The sequence below is a fragment of the Somniosus microcephalus genome, chromosome 29 (assembly GCF_052327205.1).
Source record: "Somniosus microcephalus isolate GS21.2 chromosome 29, FLI_Smic_1.0, whole genome shotgun sequence".
NCBI lineage: Eukaryota > Metazoa > Chordata > Chondrichthyes > Squaliformes > Somniosidae > Somniosus > Somniosus microcephalus.
The window spans coordinates 25157585-25185255 of record NC_141015.1 but is presented as its reverse complement, the minus strand read 5'-3'; the positions used below and the strand labels follow the sequence as shown (position 1 = coordinate 25185255).

General features: G+C 47.1%; 2 protein-coding genes across 7 annotated transcripts in view; one reads left to right on the top strand and one right to left on the bottom strand.

Annotated features, from left to right (window-relative positions):
• Positions 1-27671, bottom strand: part of rassf4a (Ras association domain family member 4a) — a 299271-nt gene that overhangs the window by 35235 nt on the left and 236365 nt on the right. Inside the window, exon 1 of one of the 5 annotated variants that reach the window (XM_085970407.1) lies at positions 11736-12830. The exons of 3 other annotated variants lie outside the window; for them this stretch is intronic. In XM_085970407.1, the coding sequence (XP_085826533.1) occupies positions 11736-11789 (54 nt within the window). In that variant the 5' untranslated portion in view covers positions 11790-12830. Of the gene's footprint in view, positions 1-1302; positions 1465-11735; positions 12831-27671 lie in introns of those variants that run through there. One more of the 5 variants, XM_085970409.1, reaches the window with a different exon arrangement.
• On the top strand, positions 44-27671 carry LOC147098559 (uncharacterized). 2 transcript variants are annotated; one of them, XM_085970399.1, is made up of 2 exons: positions 44-195; positions 5762-11293. In XM_085970399.1, exons 1-2 carry the CDS (start codon positions 85-87, stop codon positions 6503-6505), a joined length of 855 nt encoding a protein of 284 aa, XP_085826525.1. In that variant the 5' UTR covers positions 44-84; the 3' UTR covers positions 6506-11293. The 2 variants fall into 2 exon arrangements, with proteins under 2 accessions (XP_085826525.1, XP_085826524.1); XM_085970398.1 differs by lacking the exon at positions 5762-11293 and adding an exon at positions 25698-27671 and having other exon boundaries at positions 106-195.

The following is a 27671-nucleotide window of genomic DNA, read 5'->3' as shown; positions in this document are numbered from 1 at the left end:
CATTTACTGGCTGCTGCCATGGAATCAGAGACCTATGCTGGAATGTACGAGAGGCAGCGCCGACGGTGGTTTGTCGCTCTGTGAATGGGTGTTACAGTAATTAGTCAGAGTTCTGTGATTATTGAGCATCCAATATTCTCATATTTTCATAAGAGCAACCACATTAAACGCCCGAGTGTAGCAGGACTTATCAAGGTAAGTCCTTCTTTAAAATGCATGTTTTCTCTGAATAAATGGAGCAGGTTTATTTACATCCTGTGCTTTTAAAATTTGGGGGGGAATGTCATGTTGTCTGTCAGGATGACTTACTAAGATGGGCAGCTCTGTTTAAAATGGATAAATGACAAAGTTACTCTACAAATCTGTGGTGGGTAGGAAGTAATTACCTGGAAACTTCTCAGTTTCAGGAAACACTGGTCACTGATTATTAGACAGGAACGTTGAGTCTGTATAGGAAAATGCTAATTGATCTCTCAAAATCACACAAAATCATTCAGCAAAAAAGGTTTGATGAAAACATATAGTCAAGTACTCAGTAAATCTATGCAAGTAACTGATTCGTCCAAATGGACTGAACATTTCTTTTGACTTGAAAGCGTTTCTCAGCTTCTGAGTTTATACGCACTATATTTATATAGCATCTTTCACGACCACCGGACGTCTCAAAGCGCTTTACAGCCAATGAAGGACCTTGTAAAGTGTAGTCACTGTTGTAATGTGGGAAACGCAGTAGCCAATTTGCGCACAGCAAGCTCCCACAAACAGCAATGTGATAATGACCAGAGAATCTGTTTTAGCGATGTTGGTTGAGGGAGAAATATTGGCCAGGACACCGGGGAGAACTCCCCTGCTCCTCTTCTAAATAGTGCCTGGGGATCTTTTACGTCCACCTGAAAGAGCAGAGGGGGTCTCGGTTTAACATCTCATCCGAAAGACGGCACCTTCGACAGTGTAGCACTCCCTCAGCACTGCACTGGAGTGTCAGCCTGGGTTTATGTGCTCAAGCCCCTGGAGTGGGACTGTGAACCCACAACATAGAAGATAGGAGCAGGAGTAGGCCATTCGGCCCCTCGAGCCTGCTCCGCCATTCAATGCGATCATGGCTGATCATCCAAACTCAGTACCCTGTCCCTGCTTTCTCCCCATACCCCTTGATCCCTTTAGCCTTAAGAAATATATCCAACTCCTTCTTGAATATATTTAATGAATTGGCCTCTACTGCCTTCTGTGGTAGAGAATTCCACAGGTTCACCACTCTCTGGGTGAAGAAATTTCTCCTAATTTCTGTCCTAAATGGCTTACCCCTTATCCTTAGACTGTGACCCCTGGTTCTGGACTCCCCCGTCATCGGGAACATCCTTCCTGCATCTAGTCTGTCCAGTCCTGTCAGAATTTTATAACCTTCTGACTCAGAGGCGAGCGTGCTACCCACTGAGTTCTATATACTAGTTCTATATTTACGAGATTCTGGGCTCAGTGCTGAACCTTTGCCTGTGGGTCTGGTTGAATTTGTTGTGGTTGTTCCTTTCATGTAGTGGGGCAGGAACGCTGGTGCAGTTTTATCATTTGACGTCAGGTTAGACCTCAAAGCCAAACTCCTGTTGGCATGCAACAGCTGCTATCAGCGTGCCAAATCTGAACGGGGTCAAAAGGAGAATTTGCGACATTTCTGCGCTGCCAAACAGAGACCTGGAAGAGGCCGCAGCTGAATGATGCCTTAGCGCTGAACTTTTTGAAGTGCTGTAACATTTTATTTTCCATCCAGATTTCCATCTTGGTTTCTCATTTCTGGCTATTTATAATTTCCTGATATGTTAAGACACGACTCGTTCTGCTTTCTAATTAAATATAATTTAATTCATGGAATTTTTGTTAAAACACAAAAAAATGAAAGAAACACTCTCGAAATTCCTCGCACAGTGAGTCCTTGATCGCGGGCAGGGAGGGGATGAAATGGGAAGCACAAGTGTTTCACAAAATGTCCAAACAGCTCCTAGCCCTGGGGGAGTCCAGGTGACCTCCATGTACCACACTCCCCATTTCTCTTTTCTTCCTGGAGGTTTGATCACATGATGATCTGACCATGTGATGTCTGACCATGTGACACTGGATCACATGACTTTTACAAATGTCATTGCATTTACCTTATAAAGATTGGGTCCCCATTAGTTGAGTATTTTTGCTCATGGTTTTGCATCAGCAGCTGTTGGGCGAGAAGTTCTAAGAACCAGGCCACCCGTGAGCAGACAAAGAGGGGAAACCGAGAAATTACAGCACAGGAGGCTGCCTTCGGCCCGCATTCCCAGTCTCCCTCTCTCCCCCAATCCCCAGTCTCCATCTCTTCCCCAATCCCCATTCCCCATCTCTTCCCCAATCCCCCAATTCCCCAGTCTCCATCTCTTCCCCAATTCCCCAGTCTCCATCTCTTCCCCAATCCCCCATTCCCCAGTCTCGATCTCTTCCCCAATCCCCCAATTCCCCAGTCTCCATCTCTTCCCCAATCCCCCAATTCCCCAGCCTCCATCTCTTCCCCAATCCCCCATTCCCCAGTCTCTATCTCTTCCCCAATTCCCCAGCCTCCATCTCTTCCCCAACCCCCCATTCCCCAGTCTCCATCTCTTCCCCAATCCCCATTCCCCAGTCTCCATCTCTTCCCCAATCCCCCAATTCCCCAGCCTCCATCTCTTCCCCAACCCCCCATTCCCCAGTCTCCATCTCTTCCCCAATCCCCCATTCACCAGTCTCCATCTCTTCCCCAATCCCCCATTCCCCAGTCTCCATCTCTTCCCCAATCCCCCAGTCTCCATCTCTTCCCCAATCCCCATTCCCCAGTCTCCATCTCTTCCCCAATCCCCCAATTCCCCAGCCTCCATCTCTTCCCCAACCCCCCATTCCCCAGTCTCCATCTCTTCCCCAATCCCCCATTCACCAGTCTCCATCTCTTCCCCAATCCCCCAATTCCCCAGTCTCCATCTCTTCCCCAACCCCCCATTCCCCAGTCTCCATCTCTTCCCCAATCCCCCAATCTCTATCTCTTCCCCAATCCCCCATTCCCCAGTCTCCATCTCTTCCCCATTCCCCAGTCTCTATCTCTTCCCCCGAGCCCCGTTCCCCAGTCTCCATCTCTCCCCCAATCCCCCATCTCCATCTCTTCCCTGAGCCCCCATTCCCCAGTCTCCATCTCTCCCGTCTCTATCTCTCCCCCGAGCCCCCATTCCCCAGTCTCTATCTCTCCCCGAGCCACATTCCCTCGTCTCTATCTCTTCCCCGAGCCCCATTCCCCAGTCTCCATCTCTCCACCAATCCCCCATTCCCCAGTCTCCATCTCTCCACCAATCCCCCATTCCCCAGTCTCCATCTCTCATCCGAGCCTCCATTCCCCAGTCTCCATCTCTCTCCCGAGCCCCCATTCCCCAGTCTCCATCTCTCCCCCGAGCCCCCATTCCCCAGTCTCTATCTCTTCCCTGAGCCCCCATTCCCCAGTCTCTATCTCTTCCCCGAGCCCCATTCCCCAGTCTCCATCTCTCCACCAATCCCCCATTCCCCAGTCTCCATCTCTCTCCCGAGCCCCCATTCCCCAGTCTCCATCTCTCTCCCGAGCCCCCATTCCCCAGTCTCCATCTCTCCCCCGAGCCCCCATTCCCCAGTCTCTATCTCTTCCCTGAGCCCCCATTCCCCAGTCTCTATCTCTTCCCCGAGCCCCCATTCCCCAGTCTCCCTCTTTCCACTCCACTCACAAGCCCCCTGATTTCAGAGCCCCCACGATTCCAGACTCCACAGGCCCCCCCGCCCCCCACCCCCCCCGATTGCATCAAAATGTAAATCTCCCAGGCTGCTAAAGGCAGCGTAATGGAGATCCATATGCCACTTTGGGAGAATCCCAGTTATTCCAGGAGGGTTGGGAACCCTAATTGAGAGGAGCACTCCTGCCTCCACATTCAGGTACGTTACTTACCTTCTTGGTTGTGCAGGCGTTTAGTAGGGTTGCTTTCCCCAGAGTGCAGCCTACGATGGTGCAGTCTGTCACAGGGCCAATCAATGTTGGAGCGATGATCTCAAGCAGGCGTTGGGCCCCTTATTGGCATATGCAAAGGGAATAACGTCTACTTCAGGTGTGGGTAAAGGACAGCTTATTGGTCCTTACCTATGCGTTTCCTGCCTGCCTTTTCAGGGTCTTAGTAGGCCGCGCAGCACCTGAAAAATGGGCGCTACGCTGGTCAATTTCTAAGCCAGCGTCTCTGACAATGCAGCACTCCCTCAGTACTGCACTGAAGCATCAGCCTAGATTAACTGCTCATCTCCAGTGCGGGGCTTGAACCCAAGACATTCTGATTCAGAGTCAAGCTGATGCACGTTAGCTGTAAATAAAGATAAGCAAGTTGGGTTAAAAAGAGATTGTGGGGGAGGAAGATACTCTAATAGCAGAAATTAAGCTAATGAATTGAATGAACTGCAAACTATTTAATAGAAATGTACTTTGAGCATTTTCTGTTTCTATTTAAAAAAGATATTTGTGTCAGGTATAAAACAAATTGCAGAAATTAACTAAAATAATTTAAGCAATTCATTTTTTTTCAACTGCATTACTATCTGCACATCCTCGACATATCTGTAGTGTCTCTAGATTTGAAGTACTGAACACTATTGCTGGCCTCTGCCTTTGACATCTAAAAATAGAACAGCACGGTGCTCTTGGGGGAACTTGAAGCTGCAGTTGTTTTTATTGCTCAACAACACTCCACAGAGTCAGGTGGATACTGTCTGCAGTTTTATTCGCAGGTAGACATCCCTCCTGTTTTTTTTTAAGCTCCCAAGGCCGATGCAGGACTCATTTACATGCCGTACTGCCTATCAGCCACACTTCCAAGATTTATTATCCTTTTATTTGAATTTGGCAAATTGAAAGCCGAGGGAGGTAAGGACAAAATATACAGCGAGTTCATGGTAGCTCAGACAGCATCTGAAAGGGAAAATTAGGTGAACATAAAGAAAATACCACTGAACAGAAGATCAGGATTCTATTGGAAGGTTACACCAGAAATACAAATCCATCTTTTTTCAGATGCTGACTGACCTGCTATGCGTCCGGTTTGATTTCAGATTTCCAGCATTCGCTGTCTTTCTTTTTACCTATAGTATTTATTTCATTATAAGTACCATGGTACGTAAGTACAACAAGATCTTGCCAGAACAAAATTGATTAATTCAGGTACTCATTACTTGAAGAAGTTGTGAATTGGTGGGGTTTCGTGACTTTAAGGTAAAAGAGATTTTCGATGTAGACTTGTGTAATAAATTGGAGAAAATTAAAATACAACTGTAGGGTAGTTGTTGACATGAATCTTGTCATTCATGTGGAAATGACTTTTTAAATAATACTGGGCGGCCTGCTGGTGGCGCTGTCCAGGGAGAGTATAAATACTCGGGCACGGGCCCAGCTTGCTCAGGACATTCTTTAACAGGAACTAGTGAAGGACACAACTAGACCTCCATGTTGAAAAAGTTGATTAAATTGACGTAAGAAAACTACTAGGCACTTGGTCTAAGTATTAAACAAGGCTTTAATAGTTTTCTTACGTGAATTTAATCAACTGTTTTTCAACATGGAGATCTAGTTGTGTCCTTCACTAGTTCCTGTTAAAGAATGTTGATTAAAGCCTTGTTTAATACTTAGACCAAGTGCCTAGTAGTTTTCTTACGTCAGTTATGTCTGAAATCAAGAGTTCAACTCATTTGTTTCTTCTGCCCAATTTTGTGCTAGGATATGAGGTTGAAACAGCTGATTTCAGTGGACCAGTTGCCTACGATCTTTGAAACTCATGATGAGGTGTATCACGATACTCTCTACACTAAAGGTACAGGTCTCAGCAGTGGCTGCATTCCAGCCCAAACCCAAGATGACTACCTGAAATCTATCCGTCAGCTGGCACAGCCCACCTTCCTCTTCGACTCTTCTTCAAAGACTCGGAACTCAAGTTACGCAAACGCCTCACTCAGGCCTCCAAAACGGACGGTCAATCGCAGACATCATCAGGCTGAGCCTCCTTCACCTGTGTCCCCACTGAGGAGCAGCAACAGAGGAAATCGCCTGCCCACCCCGGCAGATGCTTTGTCCCCGGACACTACTGCGGTGGACAGCCAGCGTCACAGTCAGGCACAAGGAAATAACACTGATCCACTTTCCTGGCTCTTCGGGCAGTCACACAAAGAAAGCCGCGGGAGAAATAACCAACCATTGCCACATCAGCGTTCTCTGGCTATTTACCCCAATGAGGACAACTGGTCCATGAGGTCTCGCTGGCTCTCTCTTTACCACATGATCATGGCAGAAAATGAGGCTCATGAAAAACCATCGTCACTGCTGCATGCCAAAGCATCATCAATGGGACACTCTGCCAATTTTACGAAAGGAAAGCTTGCATCTTCAGGACTGTTTTTAATCTATCGTCTGGTAATAAATAGTGCAGTGCTTCTAATTGCATTAGAGGTGCCAGCAATTTTCTAACGTAAAAAGGGCAATGTTCTCAGAAAAAATAACATTGTTAAAAACCTACAAACACGTTCAAATTAGAGAGAAGTAGACAATCATCATTTTCCAATGTGTAGTCAATCAAAGGCCACTGTTTCCATGAAAAAATAGCAACTCTTTCCCCCCTCGGAGTGACTGAGCATCGCAGTGGGTTAGGCATGCTGACTGCATGCTTTTTTAAAAAATTCATTCATGGGATGTGAGCGTCGCTGGCAAGGCCAGTATTTATTGCCCATCCCTAGTCGCCCTTGAGAAGGAGCAGCCGGACCATTTCAGAAGGGGGCAGTTAAGGGTCAACCACGTGGCTGTGGGTCTGGAGTCATATATCGGCCAGACCGGGTAGGGGCGGTAGATTTCCTTCCCTAAAAGGACATTAGTGAACCAGATGGGTTTTTACAACAATCCGGTAGTTTCATGGTCACCATTACTGATACTGGCTTTTTATTCCAGATTTATTTAATCAACTGAAGTTAAATTCCACAGCTGTATCAGATCAGTAGTCCAGGCCACTGGATTACTAGTCCAGTAACATAACCACTGTGCTACCGTACCTCTGGGATGTGGATTTAAATCCGGCCCAGATTGATGAACTGAAAGTCTTTATAGCTGTATGGATGCTATTTGAAATGAGTTGAGTTGACTTACTCAATAGCAAAATACTGCAGATGCTGGAAATCTGAAATAACAACAGAAAATGCTGGAAACACTCAGCAGGTCAGGCAGCATCCGTGGAGAGAGAAACAGAGTTAATGGGCTGGATTTTCATTCAGAAGTCGGGAAGGAGGCGGGACTACAACTTTCGGGTTGTAGTCCCGCCTCAATCGAGATGCGGCCAATCCACGCGATTTTCACTTGATTGACCTTGTTGAGCCTGCCCAGCGGGCTCAGCAGGCCAATTAAGGGCCACCCGGCAACAGGTGACGTCACAGACTGAAATTTCATCTGTCAAGATATGTTGACAGATGAAATATCAGTGTTTCACAGCTGTTTGAAGCTATCAAACACTGATAGTCTGACTTCTAACCTGAGTCCTTTTACGCAGACTCAGTTGGAAATCTCACCGGCACTGAAAGCTGCGGGCTGTCACTTTTGACAGCTCGCGGCTATTCTGCTTTCTGTGCCAGCTGAATGATGGACTCCCGAAGCCTGGAGGAAGGAAGGCTGTTAAGGTAAGTACAGATAATTTAAACTTCTTTACACACTTTAGACACACCAAACACTTACCTTTGCACTCATGCACCCATCACTCACCTGAACACCGATATCTCGACCCCTCCAAGTCCTTCAACCCGACTCCTCTAACTTGGCGTGGTTTGGAGCTGTCGGGAATCCCACACGACACCCTTCAAAATAGGGATTAGGCTAAAAACTACCTGTTAACTACCTGTTAACAGGCAGTTAATTGGCACTAATCCCTTCCCGCCTCAGGTCGGCGGGTCCCAGTGCGGGGCGGGTACCCGCCTCCTTTGAAACTTAAATGGAGGTGGGTTTTGGGCGGGATGGTGTTGGGACCCCCGAATTCGGGATTTTAGCCCACTGCACGCCTAAAAGCCCGCCTCACGGCACACTGAAAATCGACCCCAATGTTTCCGACGAGGGGTCTCAGACTTGAAATGTTAACTCTGTTTTTCTCTCTCCACGGATGCTGCCTGACCTGCTGAGTGTCTCCAGCATTGTCTGTTGTTATTTGAGTTGACTTATGCCCAGTTCCGAGTGGAATGTGGGCCACAGCTCCTAATTTGGGAGCCTCACCCGCTTTTGTATCTTACCTTATTTTTGTTGCTCCGCTCTCCCCCATTGTTCAGGTCTTCCTGTAGCCCCATTCAAGGGCTATTACTTGGATAGACTACCACCCCCCCCCCCCGCCTACCCCTCCCTCCTCTTTGTCACTAGGGAATGCTGACTGCCCGGTACATGGAGAAGCAGTTTGAGTGGCTTTCTTCCTGAAGCAGTGGGGAGAGACCCGTACATCATTTCACCAAAAATCATAACATGGCAGGAATTCATAAATCTACTTGGGGGGGTCAACCTAATAAGTGCAGATATACCGGAATGACTTCCCGGGGCTAATCTTAACCTAACCTGTGGGGCGGCAAACCCACGGGATTGGGTGGAACGTCGGTTTTACAATATTGGCTTCAACAGAGAGTACAATCAGGTGGGGTATAAAACCAGCGTTGTATCTGATCCTGTCAGTTTCCCGAAGGGTGGCTTAGGTTAAAATTGCTCCCCCCCCACCCCGCCCCCCCCCGTGTTAACTCTGCTGGACGGACAGCCTTCACTGATGGCAGACTCTGCTTTGCTAATGTTGGTTTTTTGCTGGTCCTGCCATTTATATTTAGGAACGTGTCTAGTCGGCTTCGGTTCTGTGAAGTAAAAGCACCTGCAGAGAGGCCATGAGGGTGGCTGCTGTGGGAAGTGGGACAATTCACAGTAGTGCAATATGGGGTACTTTTGAGGCAGGAGCAGAGGGCAGAGGGCAGGGGGCTTTGCTCCGGATCAGCTTGTGTTGTAGCTGACCTGAACGTGCTTGATGTTGGCAATTAGTGGGAAAATTGTTTTATTCCCCAGAAATGACATCTCTCACCTTTATAAGCACCTAAATTATAAATGCAATCCCTTTACTTTGTTGGTAAGCCTGAAGAGGGAGAAAAGCAGTGCATAGTTTTTTGTCACAACGTCACGTTTCAACATTATTGGCCACACAAGTGCCGGGCAATGACTATCTCCAAAAAGAGAGTCTAACCACCGCCCCATGACATTCAACGGCATTACCATTGTTGAATCCTGCACTATCCTAAGGGTCACCATTGACCAGAAACTCAACTGGACCAGCCACATAAATACTGTGGCTACAAGAGCAGGTCAGAGGCTGGGTATTCTGCAGCGAGTGTCTCACCTCCTGACTCCCCAAAGCCTTTCTACCATCTACAAGGCACAAGTAAGGAGTGTGATGGAATACTCTCCACTTGCCTGGATGAGTACAGCTCCAACAACACTCAAGAAGCTCGACAACATCCAGGACAAAGCAGCCCGCTTGATTGGCACCCCATCCACCACCTTAAACATTCACTCCCTGCACCACCGGCAGACCGTGGCTGCAGTGTGTATCATCTACAGGATGCACTGCAGCAACTTGCCAAGGCTACTTCGGCAGCACCTCCCAAACCCGCGACCTCTTCCACCTAGAAGGACAAGGGCAGCAGGCGCATGGGAACACCACCACCTCCAGGTTCCCCTCCAAGTCACACACCATCCTGACTTGGAAATATATCACCGTTCCTTCATCGCCGCTGGGTCAAAATCCTGGAACTCCCTCCCTAACAGCACTGTGGGAGTACCTTCACAACACAGACTGCAGCGGTTCAAGAAGGCGGCTCACCACCACCTTCTCAAGGGCAATAAATGCTGGTCTTGCCAGCAACGTCCACATCCCAGGAACAAATTTTTAAAAAGATTTACGTCAACAAGTACTGAATAAATGAGACCACGTTTACCAAGCATACACACTGGACCCACTCTAATTTGCCTACCGCCCAAACAGATCCAGGGATGATGCCATCGCCACTGTACTGCACACTGCCTTATCACACCTGGATAAGACGAACACCTATGTGAGAATGTTGTTCATTGATTATAGCTCAGCATTCAATACCATTATCCCCTCCAAGCTTGTCAACAAGCTCAGTGAGCTAGGACTTAACACCTCCCTATGCAACTGGATCCTGGACTTCCTGACGGGAAGACCCCAGGTGGTGAAAATAGGCAGAAACACCTCCTCCACACTGATCCTGAACACGGGAGCTCCCCAGGGTTGTGTGCTCAGCCCCCTTCTGTACTCCCTGTTTACTCACGACTGCGTGGCCACGCACAACTTCAACTCCATCATCAAGTTTGCTGATGACACTACCGTTGTAGGCCTGATCACAGATGGCGACGAGACAGGCTACAGGGAGGAGGTAAGAGCCCTAGGAGAATGGTGCAAGTACAACAACCTCTCCCTCAACATCAGCAAAACAAAGGAGATGATCGTGGATTACAGGAAGCGGCAGGGGGAGGGACACACCCCAATCTACATCGAAGGGGCTGAGGTGGAGAGGGTCAGCAGCTTCAAATTCCTGGGTGTATTCATTACGGAGGACTTAACGTGGTCCCATCACATCGACGTTGTAACCAAGAAGGCATGCCAACGCCTGTTCTTCCTCAGGAGACTGAAGAAATTTGGAATGGCCCCCCAGATTCTCACCAACTTCTACCGGTGCACCATCGAGAGTATCCTGTCCAGCTGCATCACTACCTGGTATGGCAACTGCAGCGCCACAGACCGCAAGGCTCTACAGATGGTAGTGAAAGCTGCACAACACACTATAGGAATTAAACTACCTGCTGTGCAGGATATCTACCCCAAGAGGTGCCGGGGGAAGGCCCTGAGAATCATTAAAGACGCGAGTCACCCCAGCCACAACCTCTTCGCCCTGCTCCCGTCCGGTAAGAGATACCGAAGCATACGGTCTCGTACCAACAGGTTTCGAAACAGCTTCTACCCCCCAGGCCATAAGACTCATGAACGATTAATTTATTATTAATTATTACTGTTGTTTTATTTATTATTACTGTCTTTCTATTAGTATTTCTATTAGTATTTTTATCATTGTTATGCCATATTTATTCCAATGTTGGGAGGACTCGTAAAAATCAACATTTCATTGTGCAGTACACACGTCTGCTGCATATATGACAAATAAAATTGAATTGAAAAATGGCGCCACCTAAAAGGGAACGACTGACATGATATAGACTTTGAATTGTGCTGGGATAGAAAGAAGAGCTTGGAAATCTGAGCCCCCAAATCAGCTAATGTTGGTCAAATGAGTCCGATGAGCTTTCATTTCTGTCCTGTGAAGAGTTCTACCATGTTCTCAATCTCTCAGCTGGATTTTTGTAGTACTTTTTTTTTAAAAGTACCATTCGGTGGCTTATATTATTTGGCCACATGATGGTGCCCAATCTCCATTTTTTATCTTCAAGTACTGAGGAAAAGGTTTGAGTGTTTGGAATTTGCCAAGCAAATGAGTGATCCACAAAATTACTAAAAAGATTTAAAACATGGAAATCCTTTTCTACATTTTTCCTTCAACATATTAACGTAGAATATTACATAGAATTACACAGAATTTACAGCACAGATACAGGCCATTCAGCTCACCTGGTCCGTGCCGGTGTTTATGCCCCACACGAGCCTCCTTCCTCCCCTCTTCATCTAACCCTATCAGCATAAACTTCTATTCCTTTCTCCCTCGTGTGGTTATAAATCTAGCAAGTTATGTACATTTTCAGGGCTATGGGGAAATTGTGTTTGACAAATTCTTTGAGTTTTTTGAGGATGTAACTAGCAGGGTAAAGGGGAACCAGTGGGTGTAGTATATTTGGATTTCCAAAAGGCATTCGATAAGGTGCCACATAAAAGGTTATTACATAAGATTGGGGCTCATGGGGTTGGGAGTAATATAGTAGCATGGATATTAGATTGGTTAACAGACAGAAAACAGAGAGTAGGGATAAACGGATCTTTTTCAGGTTGGCAGGCTGTAACTAGTGGGTTGCTGCAAGGATCAGTGTTGGGGCCTCGGTTATTTACAATCTATGTTAATGATCTAGATGAAGGGACCGAGTGTAATGTATCCAAGTTTGCTGATGATACAAAGCTAGGTGGGACAGTAAGCTGTGAGGAGAACACAGAGTCTGCAAAGGGATATAGATAGGCTAAGTGAGTGGGCAGTAAGGTGGTAGAGGGAGTATAATGCAGGGAAATGTGAGGTTATTCACTTTGGTAGGAAGAATAGAAAAACAGAATATTTTTTAAATGGTGAGAAACTTTCAAATGTTCGTGTTCGGAGAGATTTGGGTGTCCTCGTGCAAGAAACACAGAAAGCTAGCATGCAGGTACAGCAAGCAATAAGGAAGGCAAATGGTATATTTGCCTTTATTGCAAGGGGATTGAAGTATAAGAGTAAGGAAGTCTTGCTACAGTTGTACAGGGCCTTGGTGAGACCACACCTAGAGAACTGTGCACAGCTTTGGTCTCCTTCTCTAAGGAAGGATATACTTGCCTTGGAGGTGGTGCAACGAAGGTTCACTAGATTGACTTCTGGGATGAGAGGGTTGTCCTATGATGAGAGATTGTGTAGATTGGGCCTATACTCTCTGGAATCTAGAAGAATGAGAGGTGATCTCATTGAAACATACAAGATTCTGAAGGGGATTGACAGGGTAGATGCTGAGAGGTTGTTTCCCCTGGCTGGAGTGTCTAGAACTAGGGGACATAGTCTCAGGATAAGGGGTAGGCCATTTCAGACTGAGATGAGGAGGAATTTCTTCACTCAGAGGGTTGTGAATCTTTGGAATTCTCTGCCCCAGAGGGCTGTGAATGCTGAGTCTTTGAATATATTCAAGGCTGAGATAGATTTTTGGACTCTAGGGGAATCGAGGGATATGGAGGTCGGGCGGGAAAGTGGAGTTAAGGTCGATGATCAGTCATGATTTTATTCAATGGCAGAGCAGGCTCGAGGGGCCGTATGGCCAACTCCTGCTCCTATTTCTTATGTTCTTAGTAGGGGAGTGGGACTACTTGGATAGCTCTTTCAAAGAGCTGGCACTGGCACAATGGGCCGAATGGCCTTCTGCGCTATAGGATTCTGTGTTATTAAAAGAACACATTTTTGTATTTGTAAGTGTTCCAATTGTGTGATTACTAAGTATAAACAGTATATTTCAGTGATTAACTAGCAAAGCCAAAATATCAATCAAATTACTTCACAATCCTCGAGTTTGAAAGTTTGTCTTCATAACTAAATGATTTATATTACCATAGACCATCTGCGCCAAGATCACATTGAAATTTTGGGAGGAAATCTCTCGTTTGCAAACACATTCCAAGGTCTTGCGGCAAGTTACGCTGAATCAGAAATTGCTTTTCAGGGAAAGCTTCTGATGCTTCTGCGGGTTGGCGCAAAAGGAACAGCCCAAGAATTTCTGTACGATGTGGTGGTTTTAGTTGGCCACATAATCGTTGCTTGGTTTTGGTTATGATTTTATCTTGTCATGCAAAAGTTTATTGTGCTGTTGGAGTTTGCATTGCTCTTTATTTATTTAAAAAATAAAATTGGTGCTAAAAGATCCACATACAGTGGAGAGTGCACTTTCAACTATGGGACCCAGGTTCAATCAGGCCCAATTGCTCTATCTGCCAACTCTAAACGCTCAGAATTTGGGCAATCTCAACGCAAATCCTACTGGACTGGAGTCCACACCACAGAAATGTCCACAATTTGGCACTCTCAGTTGAAATGACCTTAAAAATGAAAGCTGGCTGCTGTGGGAAATGAAAATCTCACTCTGGGGCTCCAGGAGGACCGCCTCTGATTTGGGGACATGCTGTGAAAACAATGAAGAGACAGCTTTAACCTTAACCTAACTTGTGGAATATTTCTGCTGAGAATGCTTGATGGTGATACCAGATGCAGTCATAATGCCGTAGACTTGTCCTGTGCCTGGGCCATATTGGATCATCTGGGCATAATGAAGACGAACACACTCAATTTTCCACCCCTCCCTGCCCAATTTTCCTGTCTTTGCTGTCCCGGCTGATGCAATTCGGCTCAGGCACAGCATCGGGAGTTTGGGTATCTTAACCCAGTTCCTATGAGGCAGAACTATGCACAATTTGGCACTCTCATTCAAAGTGGCCAGGCCTTAGTTCCTCCTCCAAAGAATTCCAGTGGATTAGTGAGATCTGTTTATTTTAAGTCCACGTGCAAAAGTCACAGATGTTGATCACTGAAGAGTCCAGGGAAATCTTTGCAGATCTTGAAGCATCAATCAATATGAAGGGCAGATCAATCTGGAGAAAGTCTAGCTGAGGTACTTTAGGCTTTGGTCAACCAATACTGAGTCACGTGAAAAAAAGAAAGCATGTTCTCACTGGACTGGTGGTATCCATGACTTGCAAGTCAAAACTTGCCGAATAAATGTTTAAAAAAAACTTGGCAAGATGCCTACTAAAGAAAGTAGACGGCATTCCAAGGGTAGTCACTCTCACTTCGCCTCTGGAATTCTGGTCTTGTGTCCATGTTTGGACCAAGGTTGTTATGATGCCTGGAGCCAATAAGCCAGTTTTAAATCTAATGAGCATGTGTTCCAAAAGTCTTAAACTTCTTTAAAAGATTCACATGTGGAACCCATCAAATGTCTTCTGAAACCCAAGTAAATTATATTCACCGGATAGCAATCTTTGCTGCTTTTTGGTTACTGTTTGCTATTGTTGGACAACAGTTCGTTATGAGCTCTTTTAAGGGGCTGATTCCTGTAAGGATGCTCGTTCTTCAGTTGCTTGCAACTGCAATATATCAAAGATATTTAAACATTACCACAGTTGAGAATTGTGACGGAACAGGAAGATGCATTGCTGGAGTGCAGCTTTCAACTTTTATTAAAATGAACTGATGTTAAAAATCCAGAGACAATGGGGACTGGGCAGTGTAGCACTGTCACCTGTGAGACCTCAACATAATGAGGTGAATGTTCCTTCTCACTGCTGGTGGCTCTACAGGTTACGTGGGAGCATCTTCACCACATGGACTGCAGCAGTTCAAGGCGGCGGCCCACCACCACCCTCTCAAGGCAGCTAGGGATGGGCAATCAATCCTAGCCTGTCCAGCAATGTCCACAGCTCGAGAATGAATTAATCTATCTATATATATAAAAGACCTCTTCTGTCTGTCTGTCTGTTCTCTATACATTCGAAAGTTACAGAGCGTACCTACACGCGCGTCACATCAAAAGAAAGCTTACGATTACGGACCGGTCATAGGCGTATTTACTTTTCCGTCAGACAAAAATCGTGCCCACGGTATCCAAAAAACGTTCAAAATTCCGCTCATTAAATGGGAAAAGTTCCGCTCATTTGCTCATTAGCATTGAGTGACGTGAAGGTTGACCAATCGTACGGTCGAGCGACCTGACAGTTGACCGACGGTTGACCAATCGCTGCGTCACGGGGGCGGGTTCATTGCGCGTGCGGGCGGGCCATCCTACAGTTGAGTGTTGAGTGACTTGATGATTGACCAATCCTACAGTTCAGTGACCTGACGGTTGACCAATCGGTGCATGTGTGGGCGGGCCTTATCATTCTGAACCGAGCTGAGTGGCCGCCATCTTGATTCTTCACAATTTTTTCCCCACACTTTCTGTGTGTTAGGGAACCAAGGAAAATAACAATTTAATTAAGTTTTAAATTGTATTTAGCAACAGTAGGAAATGAAGTGATCCCCTGCCCTTCGCTCGGAGGCTCGCCTACTTTGACGGCCATTTCGAGCGGCTGTGCCGACGCCGGGCGCGGCCTAGCAGCCCGGGATGCCTGGGCCTTGAGTTGCGGGCCGTGCCGGGAGCTGCCGCGCACAAAACCTCCCCGCGGCGTCAACAGCCCCGCCCCAGAGCCCGACCCAAAGCCACCAGGTCACTGGCCGCGGCGGCCCATGCCGGGAGCTGCCGCGCACAAAACTTCCCCGCGGCGTCAACAGCCCCGCCCCAGAGCCCGACCCAAAGCCACCAGGTCACCGGCCGCGGCGGGCCGTGCTGGGAGCTGCCGCGCACAAAACTTTCCCGCGACGTCAACAGCCCCGCCCCAGAGCCTGACCCAAAGCCACCAGGTCACCGGCCGCGGCGGCCCAGTCTCTCTCTCCCTCTCACACTCCCAATCTCTCTCTCTCTCACACTCCCAATCTCTCTCTCTCTCACACTCCCAATCTCTCTCTCTCTCACACTCCCAATCTCTCTCTCTCTCACACTCCCAATCTCTCTCTCGCTCACACTCCCAATCTCTCTCTCGCTCACACTCACAATCTCTCTCTCTCTCACACTCCCAATCTCTCTCTCTCTCACACTCCCAATCTCTCTCTCTCACACTCCCAATGTCTCTCTCTCACACTCCCAATCTCTCTCTCTCTCACACTCCCAATCTCTCTCTCTCTCTCACACTCCCAATCTCTCTCTCCCACACTCCCAATCTCTCTCTCTCACACTCCCAATCTCTCTCTCACACTCCCAATCTCTCTCTCTCTCACACTCCCAATCTCTCTCTCTCACACTCCCAATCTCTCTCTCTCTCACACTCCCAATCTCTCTCTCTCTCACACTCCCAATCTCTCTCTCTCTCACACTCCCTATCTCTCTCTCTCTCACACTCCCAATCTCTCTCTCTCTCACACTCCCAATCTCTCTCTCTCTCACACTCCCAATCTCTCTCTCTCTCACACTCCCAATCTCTCTCTCTCTCACACTCCCAATCTCTCTCTCTCACACTCCCAATCTCTCACACTCCCTATCTCTCTCTCTCTCACACTCCCAATCTCTCTCTCACACTCCCAATCTCTCTCTCTCTCACACTCCCAATCTCTCTCTCTCACACTCCCAATCTCTCTCTCTCTCACTCCCAATCTCTCTCTCTCTCTCACACTCCCAATCTCTCTCTCTCACACTCCCAATCTCTCTCTCTCACACTCCCAATCTCTCTCTCACACTCCCAATCTCTCTCTCTCACACTCCCAATCTCTCTCTCTCTCACACTCCCAATCTCTCTCTCTCTCACACTCTCAATCTCTCTCTCACACTCCCAATCTCTCTCTCTCTCACTCCCAATCTCTCTCTCTCTCACACTCCCTATCTCTCTCTCTCTCGCACTTCCAATCTCTCTCTCTCTCACTCCCAATCTCTCTCTCTCACACTCCCAATCTCTCACACTCCCTATCTCTCTCTCTCTCACACTCCCAATCTCTCTCTCTCTCTCTCACACTCCCAATCTCTCTCTCTCTCACACTCCCAGTCTCTCTCTCTCACACTCCCAGTCTCTCTCTCTCACACTCCCAATCTCTCTCTCTCTCTCACACTCCCAATCTCTCTCTCTCTCACACTCCCAATCTCTCTCTCTCACACTCCCAATCTCTCTCTCTCACACTCCCAGTCTCTCTCTCTCACACTCCCAGTCTCTCTCTCTCTCACACTCCCAATCTCTCTCTCTCTCACACTCCCAATCTCTCTCTCTCTCACACTCCCAATCTCTCTCTCTCTCACATTCCCAATCTCTCTCTCACACTCCCAATCTCTCTCTCTCTCACACTCCCAATCTCTCTCTCTCTCACACTCCCAATCTCTCTCTCTCTCACACTCCCAATCTCTCTCTCTCTCTCACACTCCCAATCTCTCTCTCTCACACTCCCAATCTCTCTCTCTCTCACACTCCCAATCTCTCTCTCTCACACTCCCAATCTCTCTCTCTCTCACTCCCAATCTTTCTCTCTCTCACACTCCCAATCTCTATCTCTCTCACACTCCCAATCTCTATCTCTCTCACTCCCAATCTCTCTCTCTCTCACACTCCCAATCTCTCTCTCACTCCCAATCTCTCTCTCTCTCACACTCCCAATCTCTCTCACACTCCCAATCTCTCTCTCTCTCACACTCCCAATCTCTCAAATTCAAATTCAAATTCAAATGCTTTATTGGCATGAAAGTTTACAGAGAACCATATTGCCAAAGCTTACATAGCAAAAAGGTACAGTTTTCGAACATTCTGTAGGTGTCAATCGATTTGACATTTGTTGGGTACATACAATATTACTTTTAAACAATATTAATTTTAAACAGTCTTTGTACTTCATTTGGTACGTTCAATATTAATTTTAAACAGTCTTAATTTTAAACAGTCCTCAGGTTGTGACATGTTGTTACATATTTCGCCCCAAGGTATGGTCTGTCTCCTTCTCCTAGGACTAATCTCAATTTTGACAGGTCATCCAATTCCTTGAAATCTGGGGTTGTTTGGCTTAGCTTGTTGAATAATGTTTCTTGATGTGTTGAATTTTTCGCATTTTAGGAGGAAATGCATTTCTGTTTCAACCTCGCCGGCCAGACATTGATCGCATATTCTATTCTCTCTAGGCTGCCAGGATTTCTTGTATCTGCCTTTTTCAATTTCCAGTTGGTGGTCGCTTAGTCTGTACCTGGTGAGGGTCTGTCTCTCTCTCTCTCACTCCCAATCTCTCTCTCTCTCACACTCCCAATCTCTCTCACACTCCCAATCTCTCTCTCTCTCACACTCCCAATCTCTCACACTCCCTATCTCTCTCTCTCTCACACTCCCAATCTCTCTCTCTCTCTCACACTCCCAATCTCTCTCTCTCTCTCACACTCCCAATCTCTCTCTCTCTCACACTCCCAATCTCTCTCTCTCTCACACTCCCAATCTCTCTCTCTCTCACACTCCCAATCTCTCTCTCTCTCACATTCCCAATCTCTCTCTCACACTCCCAATCTCTCTCTCTCTCACACTCCCAATCTCTCACACTCCCAATCTCTCTCTCTCTCACACTCCCAATCTCTCTCTCTCTCTCACACTCCCAATCTCTCTCCAATTCCAATTCCAATTAAAATGCTTTATTGGCATGAAAGTTTACAGAGAACCATATTGCCAAAGCTTACATAGCAAAAAGGTACAGTTTTCCAACATTCTGTAGGTGTCAATCGATTTGACATTTGTTGGGTACATACAATATTACTTTTAAACAATATTAATTTTAAACAGTCTTTGTACTTCATTTGGTACGTTCAATATTAATTTTAAACAGTCTTAATTTTAAACAGTCCTCAGGTTGTGACATGTTGTTACATATTTGGCCCCAAGGTATGGTCTGTCTCCTTCTCCTAGGACTAATCTCAATTTTGACAGATCATCCAATTCCTTGAAATCTGGGGTTGTTTGGCTTAGCTTGTTGAATAATATGTTTCTTGATGTGTTGAATTTTTCGCATTTTAGGAGGAAATGCATTTCTGTTTCAACCTCGCCAGCCAGACATTGATCGCATATTCTATTCTCTCTAGGCTGCCAGGATTTCTTGTATCTGCCTTTTTCAATTTCCAGTTGGTGGTCGCTTAGTCTGTACCTGGTGAGGGTCTGTCTCTGTTTTGTGTCTCTGATGGTCGTGAGGTAGTCTGCCAGTTTATATTCTCTTTTTAGGGCCCGGTAACATTCTAATCTGCTTTGGCTTTCGGTTATTTTGTTCCAATGTTCCAGGTAGGTTTCTTTGCATTTTTTAATGATTTGGTTCACTCGGATTGGTGTTTGGGCGGCTGTGTTGGTCTGGGGCTGGTCAGGGTCCGGCTGAGTACTTAGTTTCCGTAGCAGCTGACTCAGGGGACTCTTTTCTGGGTTTAGCTCTTGGGTCTGAATCTCTCTCTCTCTCACACTCTCTCTCACACTCCCAATCTCTCTCTCTCTCTCACACTCCCAATCTCTCTCTCTCACACTCCCAATCTCTCTCTCTCTCACACTCCCAATCTCTCTCTCTCACACTCCCAATCTCTCTCTCTCTCTCACTCCCAATCTTTCTCTCTCTCACACTCCCAATCTCTATCTCTCTCACACTCCCAATCTCTCTCTCTCACACTCCCAATCTCTCTCTCTCTCACACTCCCAATCTCTCTCTCTCTCACACTCCCAATCTCTCTCTCACTCCCAATCTCTCTCTCTCTCACACTCCCAATCTCTCTCACACTCCCAATCTCTCTCTCTCTCACACTCCCAATCTCTCTCTCTCTCTCACACTCCCAATCTCTCTCTCTCTCACACTCCCAATCTCTCTCTCTCACACTCCCAATCTCTCTCTCTCACACTCCCAATCTCTCTCTCTCTCACTCCCAATCTCTCTCTCTCTCTCACACTCCCAATCTCTCTCTCTCACACTCCCAATCTCTCTCTCTCACACTCCCAATCTCTCTCTCACACTCCCAATCTCTCTCTCTCTCACACTCCCAATCTCTCTCTCTCTCACACTCCCAATCTCTCTCTCTCTCACACTCTCAATCTCTCTCTCTCTCACACTCCCAATCTCTCTCTCTCTCACACTCCCAATCTCTCTCTCTCTCACACTCCCTATCTCTCTCTCTCTCACACTTCCAATCTCTCTCTCTCTCACACTCCCAATCTCTCTCTCTCACACTCCCAATCTCTCACACTCCCTATCTCTCTCTCTCTCACACTCCCAATCTCTCTCTCTCTCTCTCACACTCCCAATCTCTCTCTCTCTCTCTCACACTCCCAATCTCTCTCTCTCACACTCCCAGTCTCTCTCTCTCACACTCCCAATCTCTCTCTCTCTCTCTCACACTCCCAATCTCTCTCTCTCTCACACTCCCAATCTCTCTCTCTCACACTCCCAATCTCTCTCTCTCACACTCCCAGTCTCTCTCTCTCACACTCCCAGTCTCTCTCTCTCTCACACTCCCAATCTCTCTCTCTCTCACACTCCCAATCTCTCTCTCTCTCACACTCCCAATCTCTCTCTCACACTCCCAATCTCTCTCTCTCTCACATTCCCAATCTCTCTCTCACACTCCCAATCTCTCTCTCTCTCACACTCCCAATCTCTCTCTCTCTCACACTCCCAATCTCTCTCTCTCTCACTCCCAATCTCTCTCTCTCTCACACTCCCAATCTCTCTCTCTCTCACACTCCCAATCTCTCTCTCTCACACTCCCAATCTCTCTCTCTCTCACACTCCCAATCTCTCTCTCTCACACTCCCAATCTCTCTCTCTCTCTCACTCCCAATCTTTCTCTCTCTCACACTCCCAATCTCTATCTCTCTCACACTCCCAATCTCTCTCTCTCACACTCCCAATCTCTCTCTCTCTCACACTCCCAATCTCTCTCTCTCACACTCCCAATCTCTCTCTCTCTCACACTCCCAATCTCTCTCTCTCTCACTCCCAATCTCTCTCTCTCTCACACTCCCAATCTCTCTCACACTCCCAATCTCTCTCTCTCTCACACTCCCAATCTCTCACACTCCCTATCTCTCTCTCTCTCACACTCCCAATCTCTCTCTCTCTCTCACACTCCCAATCTCTCTCTCTCTCTCACACTCCCAATCTCTCTCTCTCTCACACTCCCAATCTCTCTCTCTCTCACACTCCCAATCTCTCTCTCTCTCACACTCCCAATCTCTCTCTCTCTCACATTCCCAATCTCTCTCTCACACTCCCAATCTCTCTCTCTCTCACACTCCCAATCTCTCTCTCTCTCACACTCCCAATCTCTCTCTCTCTCACACTCCCAATCTCTCTCTCTCTCTCACACTCCCAATCTCTCTCTCTCACACTCCCAATCTCTCTCTCTCTCACACTCCCAATCTCTCTCTCTCACACTCCCAATCTCTCTCTCTCTCTCACTCCCAATCTTTCTCTCTCTCACACTCCCAATCTCTATCTCTCTCACACTCCCAATCTCTCTCTCTCACACTCCCAATCTCTCTCTCTCTCACACTCCCAATCTCTCTCTCTCTCACACTCCCAATCTCTCTCTCACTCCCAATCTCTCTCTCTCTCACACTCCCAATCTCTCTCTCTCTCTCACACTCCCAATCTCTCTCTCTCACACTCCCAATCTCTCTCTCTCTCAGTCCCAATCTCTCTCTCTCACATTCCCAATCTCTCTCTCTCTCACTCCCAATCTCTCTCTCTCTCACACTCCCAATCTCTCTCACACTCCCAATCTCTCTCTCTCTCACACTCCCAATCTCTCTCTCTCACACTCCCAATCTCTCTCTCTCTCACACTCCCAATCTCTCTCTCTCTCACACTCCCAATCTCTCTCTCTCTCTCACTCCCAATCTTTCTCTCTCACACTCCCAATCTCTCTCTCTCTCTCCTTCCCTCTCTCTCTCTCTCCTTCCCTCTCTCTCTCTCCTTCCCGCTCTCTCTCTGTCTCTCTCTCCTTCCCTCTCTCTCTCTCTCTCCTTCCCTCTCTCTCTCTCTCTCCTTCCCTCTGCCTCCCCTCTCTCCCCCTCTCCTCCCTCCCCCACATTCTCCCCCCCTCCCTCCCCCACCCCCCTTCCCTCCTCCTCCCCCTCCTCCCCCCCTTCCTCCCCTTCCCTTCCCCTTCCTCCCCCTTCCCCCCAGTCGCTCTCTCTCTTCCCCCCAGTCTCTCGCTCTCTCTCTTCCCTCCAGTCTCTCGCTCTCTCTCTTCCCCCCAGTCTCTCGCTCTCTCTCTACCCCCAGTCTCTCGCTCTCTCTCTTCCCCCCAGTCTCTCGCTCTCTCTTCCCCCCAGTCTCTCGCTCTCTCTTCCCCCCAGTCTCTCGCTCTCTCTCTTCCCCCGTCTCTCGCTCTCTCTCTTCCCCCCCAGTCTCTCGCTCTCTTCCCCCCCAGTCGCTCTCTCTCTTCCCCCCCAGTCGCGCTCACTCCCCCCATCTCTCGCTCTCTCTCTTCCCCCCCAGTTGCTCTCTCTCTTCCCCCAGTCGCTCTCTCTCTTCCCCCCAGTCGCTCTCTCTCTTCCCCCCAGTAGCTCTCTCTCTTCCCCCCAGTCGCTCTCTCTCTTCCCCCCAGTCGCTCTCTCTCTTCCCCCCCCCCCAGTCGCTCTCTCTCTTCCCCCCCAGTCGCTCCCTCTCTCTCTTCCAACAACAACATGCCCTCAAAAAAGCCTCAGCACCGCCGGGCACCCCCAGCTAGTAAAATATAAAGGCTCCCCTGATGGCTAGGTGAGTAGCTCAGCCAGATTAAAACCAGGAAAATCGCAAGTTCAATCACTGGTCTGTGCTGAGTTGCACCACAATTTGCCTCAGTTTCCTTATATAGGGAAAAGTGAACAGGGTTCCTGCTCCCGACTGTTATTGAGAGACCTTTGTTGCAAACGCTATATGTGGGCGTCTCGTGCGAACATAAGAAGTAACAACAGGAGTTAGCCATGCAGCCCCTCGAGCTTGCTGCGCCATCCAATAAGATCATGGCTGATCATCGAACTCAACTCCACTTTCCCGCCCCATCTCCTGGGATGGCAGGAATGACGTATGAGGAGAGATTGGGTCGATTAGGCTTATATTCGCTAGAGTTTAAAAGAATGAGAGGGGATCTCATTGAAACTTATAAAATTCTAACAGGACTAGACAGACTAGATGCAGGAAGGATGTTCCCGATGTCCGGGGAGTCCAGAACCAGGGGTCACAGTCTAAGGATAAGGGGTAAGCCATTTAGGACAGAGATGAGGAGGAATTTCTTCACCCAGAGAGTGGTGAACCTGTGGAATTCTCTACCACAGAAGGCAGTGGAGGCCAATTCATTAAATATATTCAAGAAGGAGTTAGATATATTTCTTAAGGCTAAAGGGATCAAGGGATATGGGGAGAAGGCAGGGACAGGGTACTGAGTTTGGATGATCAGCCATGATCTCATTAAATGCGGAACAGGCTCGAGGGGCCGAATGGCCTACTCCTGCTCCTATCTTCTATGTTTCCATCTCCATATCCATTGAGAACAGGGTCAAGCTTGCCTTCGAGGCCCGCTCCCCAACCCACATATGGCTGAATAACAGCAGCTTGCTGAAACTCACTCTCCCTATCCACACATGAAGAACGATGAGCAGCCACCATGGAATGTGATCCACAGTGACTCAGCACTTGCAGCACAGCAGGGGACAAAAGGAAAAATGTGTGTGACCTTTCACGAGGTTTTAACAGAGCCCAGACCAGCACAGTGACTGTCAGAACACTTTCGTGACCCATAACCAGAAACATCTGCAAGAAAATACTTCTAAAACACTCGCAGATGGAATTCCAAATTGCTCTTTCAGCAACAACTAGCCAAACTGGGACTAACAACTCTTCCTAACCACCTCTGTAGAGAAGGCTTAACTGTGCTTGAAAAAACAATTGCAGCTGGAATTATAAAACAAACTGCATGTCTGCAGTTAATTAGGTGAAAAACCAGAAAGACAGGGGGGCTTCTTCAAAACCTGGATTGGGAGTCCTACCTGAGCATATATCTCTCTTCTCCTATATTGGGCCGTATATTCCGATCCCTACGGGTGGGTACGCACTGTGTACACATCCGTAGGGACATCGGAAATGTCGGTTTCAGAATGCTCTCGACAGATCGGACGCCTGCCCTGGAGAAGGGCCTCTGCGGGCGGATTGTTCGCTTTCTGGAGAACCTCCGCCCGCAGAAAACCCTTAGAAATCTTACGCCTGGTAAAAGCAGACGTAGGACATTTTTTTCACTCATTTATCATTTAAAAATACTTTTTTAAAAAAAGGTAAGTTTATTTTTAGCCCCATAAAAACTTCAATTATTTTTTCCAAAAATTAAACTTTTGTTTAAAATATTTAATTTATTGTAATTTCAACTAATTTTAAAAATGTGATTTAAAAAAAAAATGTATTTAATGTTTTGCAGTGTTTTTGGGGTGATCTCCATTCATATATTTGACAGGTCTATCTGTCAAGTGTATGAAGGGAGATGCCCTTCTTTGATTGGCTCCCCATGGCCCACGTGATCCCAGGGGCGCTTGTGAACCGCCTGCGCCTCTGGGATACGTGGGCCCTGCACATTTCGAGTTTGGAGAGGCCCAGGAGCGGAACTATACGCACCTCGGGAGCCCTCAGGTAAGGGTAGGGTTGCAAAGGGGTGGAAAGTTTCCGGTAAATTTCCGGGAAATTTTCCACGGGAAGTTTAGCTTGGGAATTTTGGGAATTTTGCCCAAAAAAGCACATGCTAGCATAATATTGTTTTTTTTGTATTTCTTTTTTTTCCACAGGTCCTCTCTTAAAATTACTAACAGAGATGGAATCTTAATTATTAAGGAATTTCTTAATCAATATATGTTTATCTTCTTACTTGGCTTGTTTTAATAATTACAAGTTTTGTGTGTGACTGTGAACAAATGTGTCCTGATTGGTTGGATGAGTGGATGACCGATTAGCTCCCTCTATTTGTAATATTTGCATATCGAATTGTGATTGGCCTGCAGGCATCTGTAAGACTGCTATAGTTTTTTTAAGATCCAGGTTAGGGGCCCTGAGGGAAGTCATTTTGTTTTCTGCTGATGTTGTGATGATGCAGTAAGTAAATCAGACTTTATACCAAATAAACCAGTTACTTGTTGAACTCTGTTGTCCTTCAATTTAAAATATACAAAATAATACACTATTGGTGATGTAGCGTCGTGTGTGTACAGGTCATGCTTCCATCACATGGAGCATCAGCAAAAATGTACTCACCCTGTTGCAATCGTGCTGATCGACCGCAGTTCGACACAGAGATGAATGCCCTTTATTTCTCTGCATAGAACAATGCCACGTTTACTGTCGGATGTGTGGAAGCATTTTACCCCAGGCATTAAAGATGGAAAGACTGTGTACATGTGCAAACACTGTAGAAAGCCATATGTAAAGAATGCCACAAAGATGCAGCAGCATTTATCCAAATGCAACAACTTCACTCAAAGCTCACAGCAGTCAGCCCAGAGTTCCTCTGCTTCCATTCAAGAAGATGATGGTTCTCATTCAGCATCAGGCTCCTTATCATCAGCAACTCCTGGCCCACTTGGAAGGTTCTTTGATACAATGGATAACCATAGCCAGAAGAATGCAGATGAGTGCCTTGCTCGAGCTGTATATGCAACAGGCTCACCCCTCATGCTCACAGCCAATGTGTACTGGAAGAGATTTTTCAATGTTATTCGCCCTGCATACTGTCCTCCCACCAGACATGCTTTGTCTACTTATTTGCTGGAGGCTGAGTATAACAGAGTCCAAGGAAAGCTCAAAGAAACGATAGCGATGGCAGACTGTGTTGCAGTTATCTCAGATGGGTGGTCAAATGTACGAGGGGAGGGCATCATAAACTACATCGTCTCCACTCCTCTCCCAGTGTTCTTCAAGAGCACAGACACGAAGGACAACAGACACACAGGCACATACATTGCTGATGAGCTGAAAGCAGTCATCAACGATCTTGGATCACAAAAGGTCTTTGCAGTAGTTACTGACAATGCTGCGAATATGAAGGCTGCTTGGGCTCAAGTGGAGGAGGCCTACCCTCATATTACGTCTATTGGGTGCGCAGCTCATGGGCTTAACCTGCTCCTCAAGGACATCATGGGTTTGAGAACCATGGAAGCACTGTACAAGAGAGCCAAGCAAGTTGTTAAGTATGTCAGGGGAAAACAGGTAGTTGCAGCAACCTACAACTCCAAGCAAATGACAAAGAACAAGAACACCACACTGAAGCTGCCCAACAACACTAGATGGGGTGGTGTTGTCATAATGTACAACAGCCTTCTGGAGGGTAAGGAGTCGCTGCAAGAAATGGCAATATCCCAGTCTGGGGATATGGAAACCACCATCAAGAAAATACTGCTGGATGATGTGTTTTGGGAGAGAGTGGTTAGCAGCCTTAAACTACTCTCACCAGTAGCATCTGCAATTGCTCAGATTGAAGGAGATGACGCTGTCTTGTCAGATGTTCTCAGGCCTTTTACTGATTTAAAAGAACAAATCAGCATTGCCCTACCCACATCCCTGCTGCTCAAAGCAGAGGAGAAGGCAATTGTTCAATTCATACAGACGCGTCAAGAATTTTGTGTCAAGTCGATTCATGCTGCAGCATACATGCTGGACCCAAAGCATGTTGGGAGACCAATACTTTCTGGAGAACAGATCAACAGCGCTTACAGTGTGATTTCTACCCTCTCACACCATCTCAATCTGGATGTGGGCAAAGTTCTGGGAAGTCTGGCAAAGTTCTCTACCAAGCAAGGTCTTTGGAATGGGGATGGGATATGGGAATCATGCAAGCATATCAGTGCACATACCTGGTGGAAGGGACTTTGTGCATCTGAGGCCCTGTCACCTATTGCATCGGTGATACTCCAAATCCCACCTTCATCAGCGGCCTCTGAACGAAACTGGTCACTTTTTGGGAATACGCATACAAAGGTGTGCAACAGGCTGACTAACAAGAGAGTGGAGAAACTGGTGGCTATCCGGGCGAACCTACAACTTATTGAGCCAGATACAGAAGTGTCCACCACACAGCTAGACACTGACACAGAGGAGGAAATGGACACGTCAGAGCCAGAGTCAGAGAATCAGGAGGAGCAATGAGGAGTAGAAGACTCAGAAGACTCATGAGTAGAAGACTCAAAGGGACAAAATAAGGACAAATTACAGGCTAAATAAGCTGACGCTCTTTTTATTTAATTTTAGATGGGTCTTTTTTGTGGGGGTTCAATAAAGTTCAAAATTATAACCTAAATAAA

Excerpts from the sequence above, each read along its gene's own strand:
- LOC147098559 (XM_085970398.1), top strand. The coding sequence starts at position 25,702 with ATGCCACGTTTACTGTCGGATGTGTGGAAGCATTTTACCCCAGGCATT.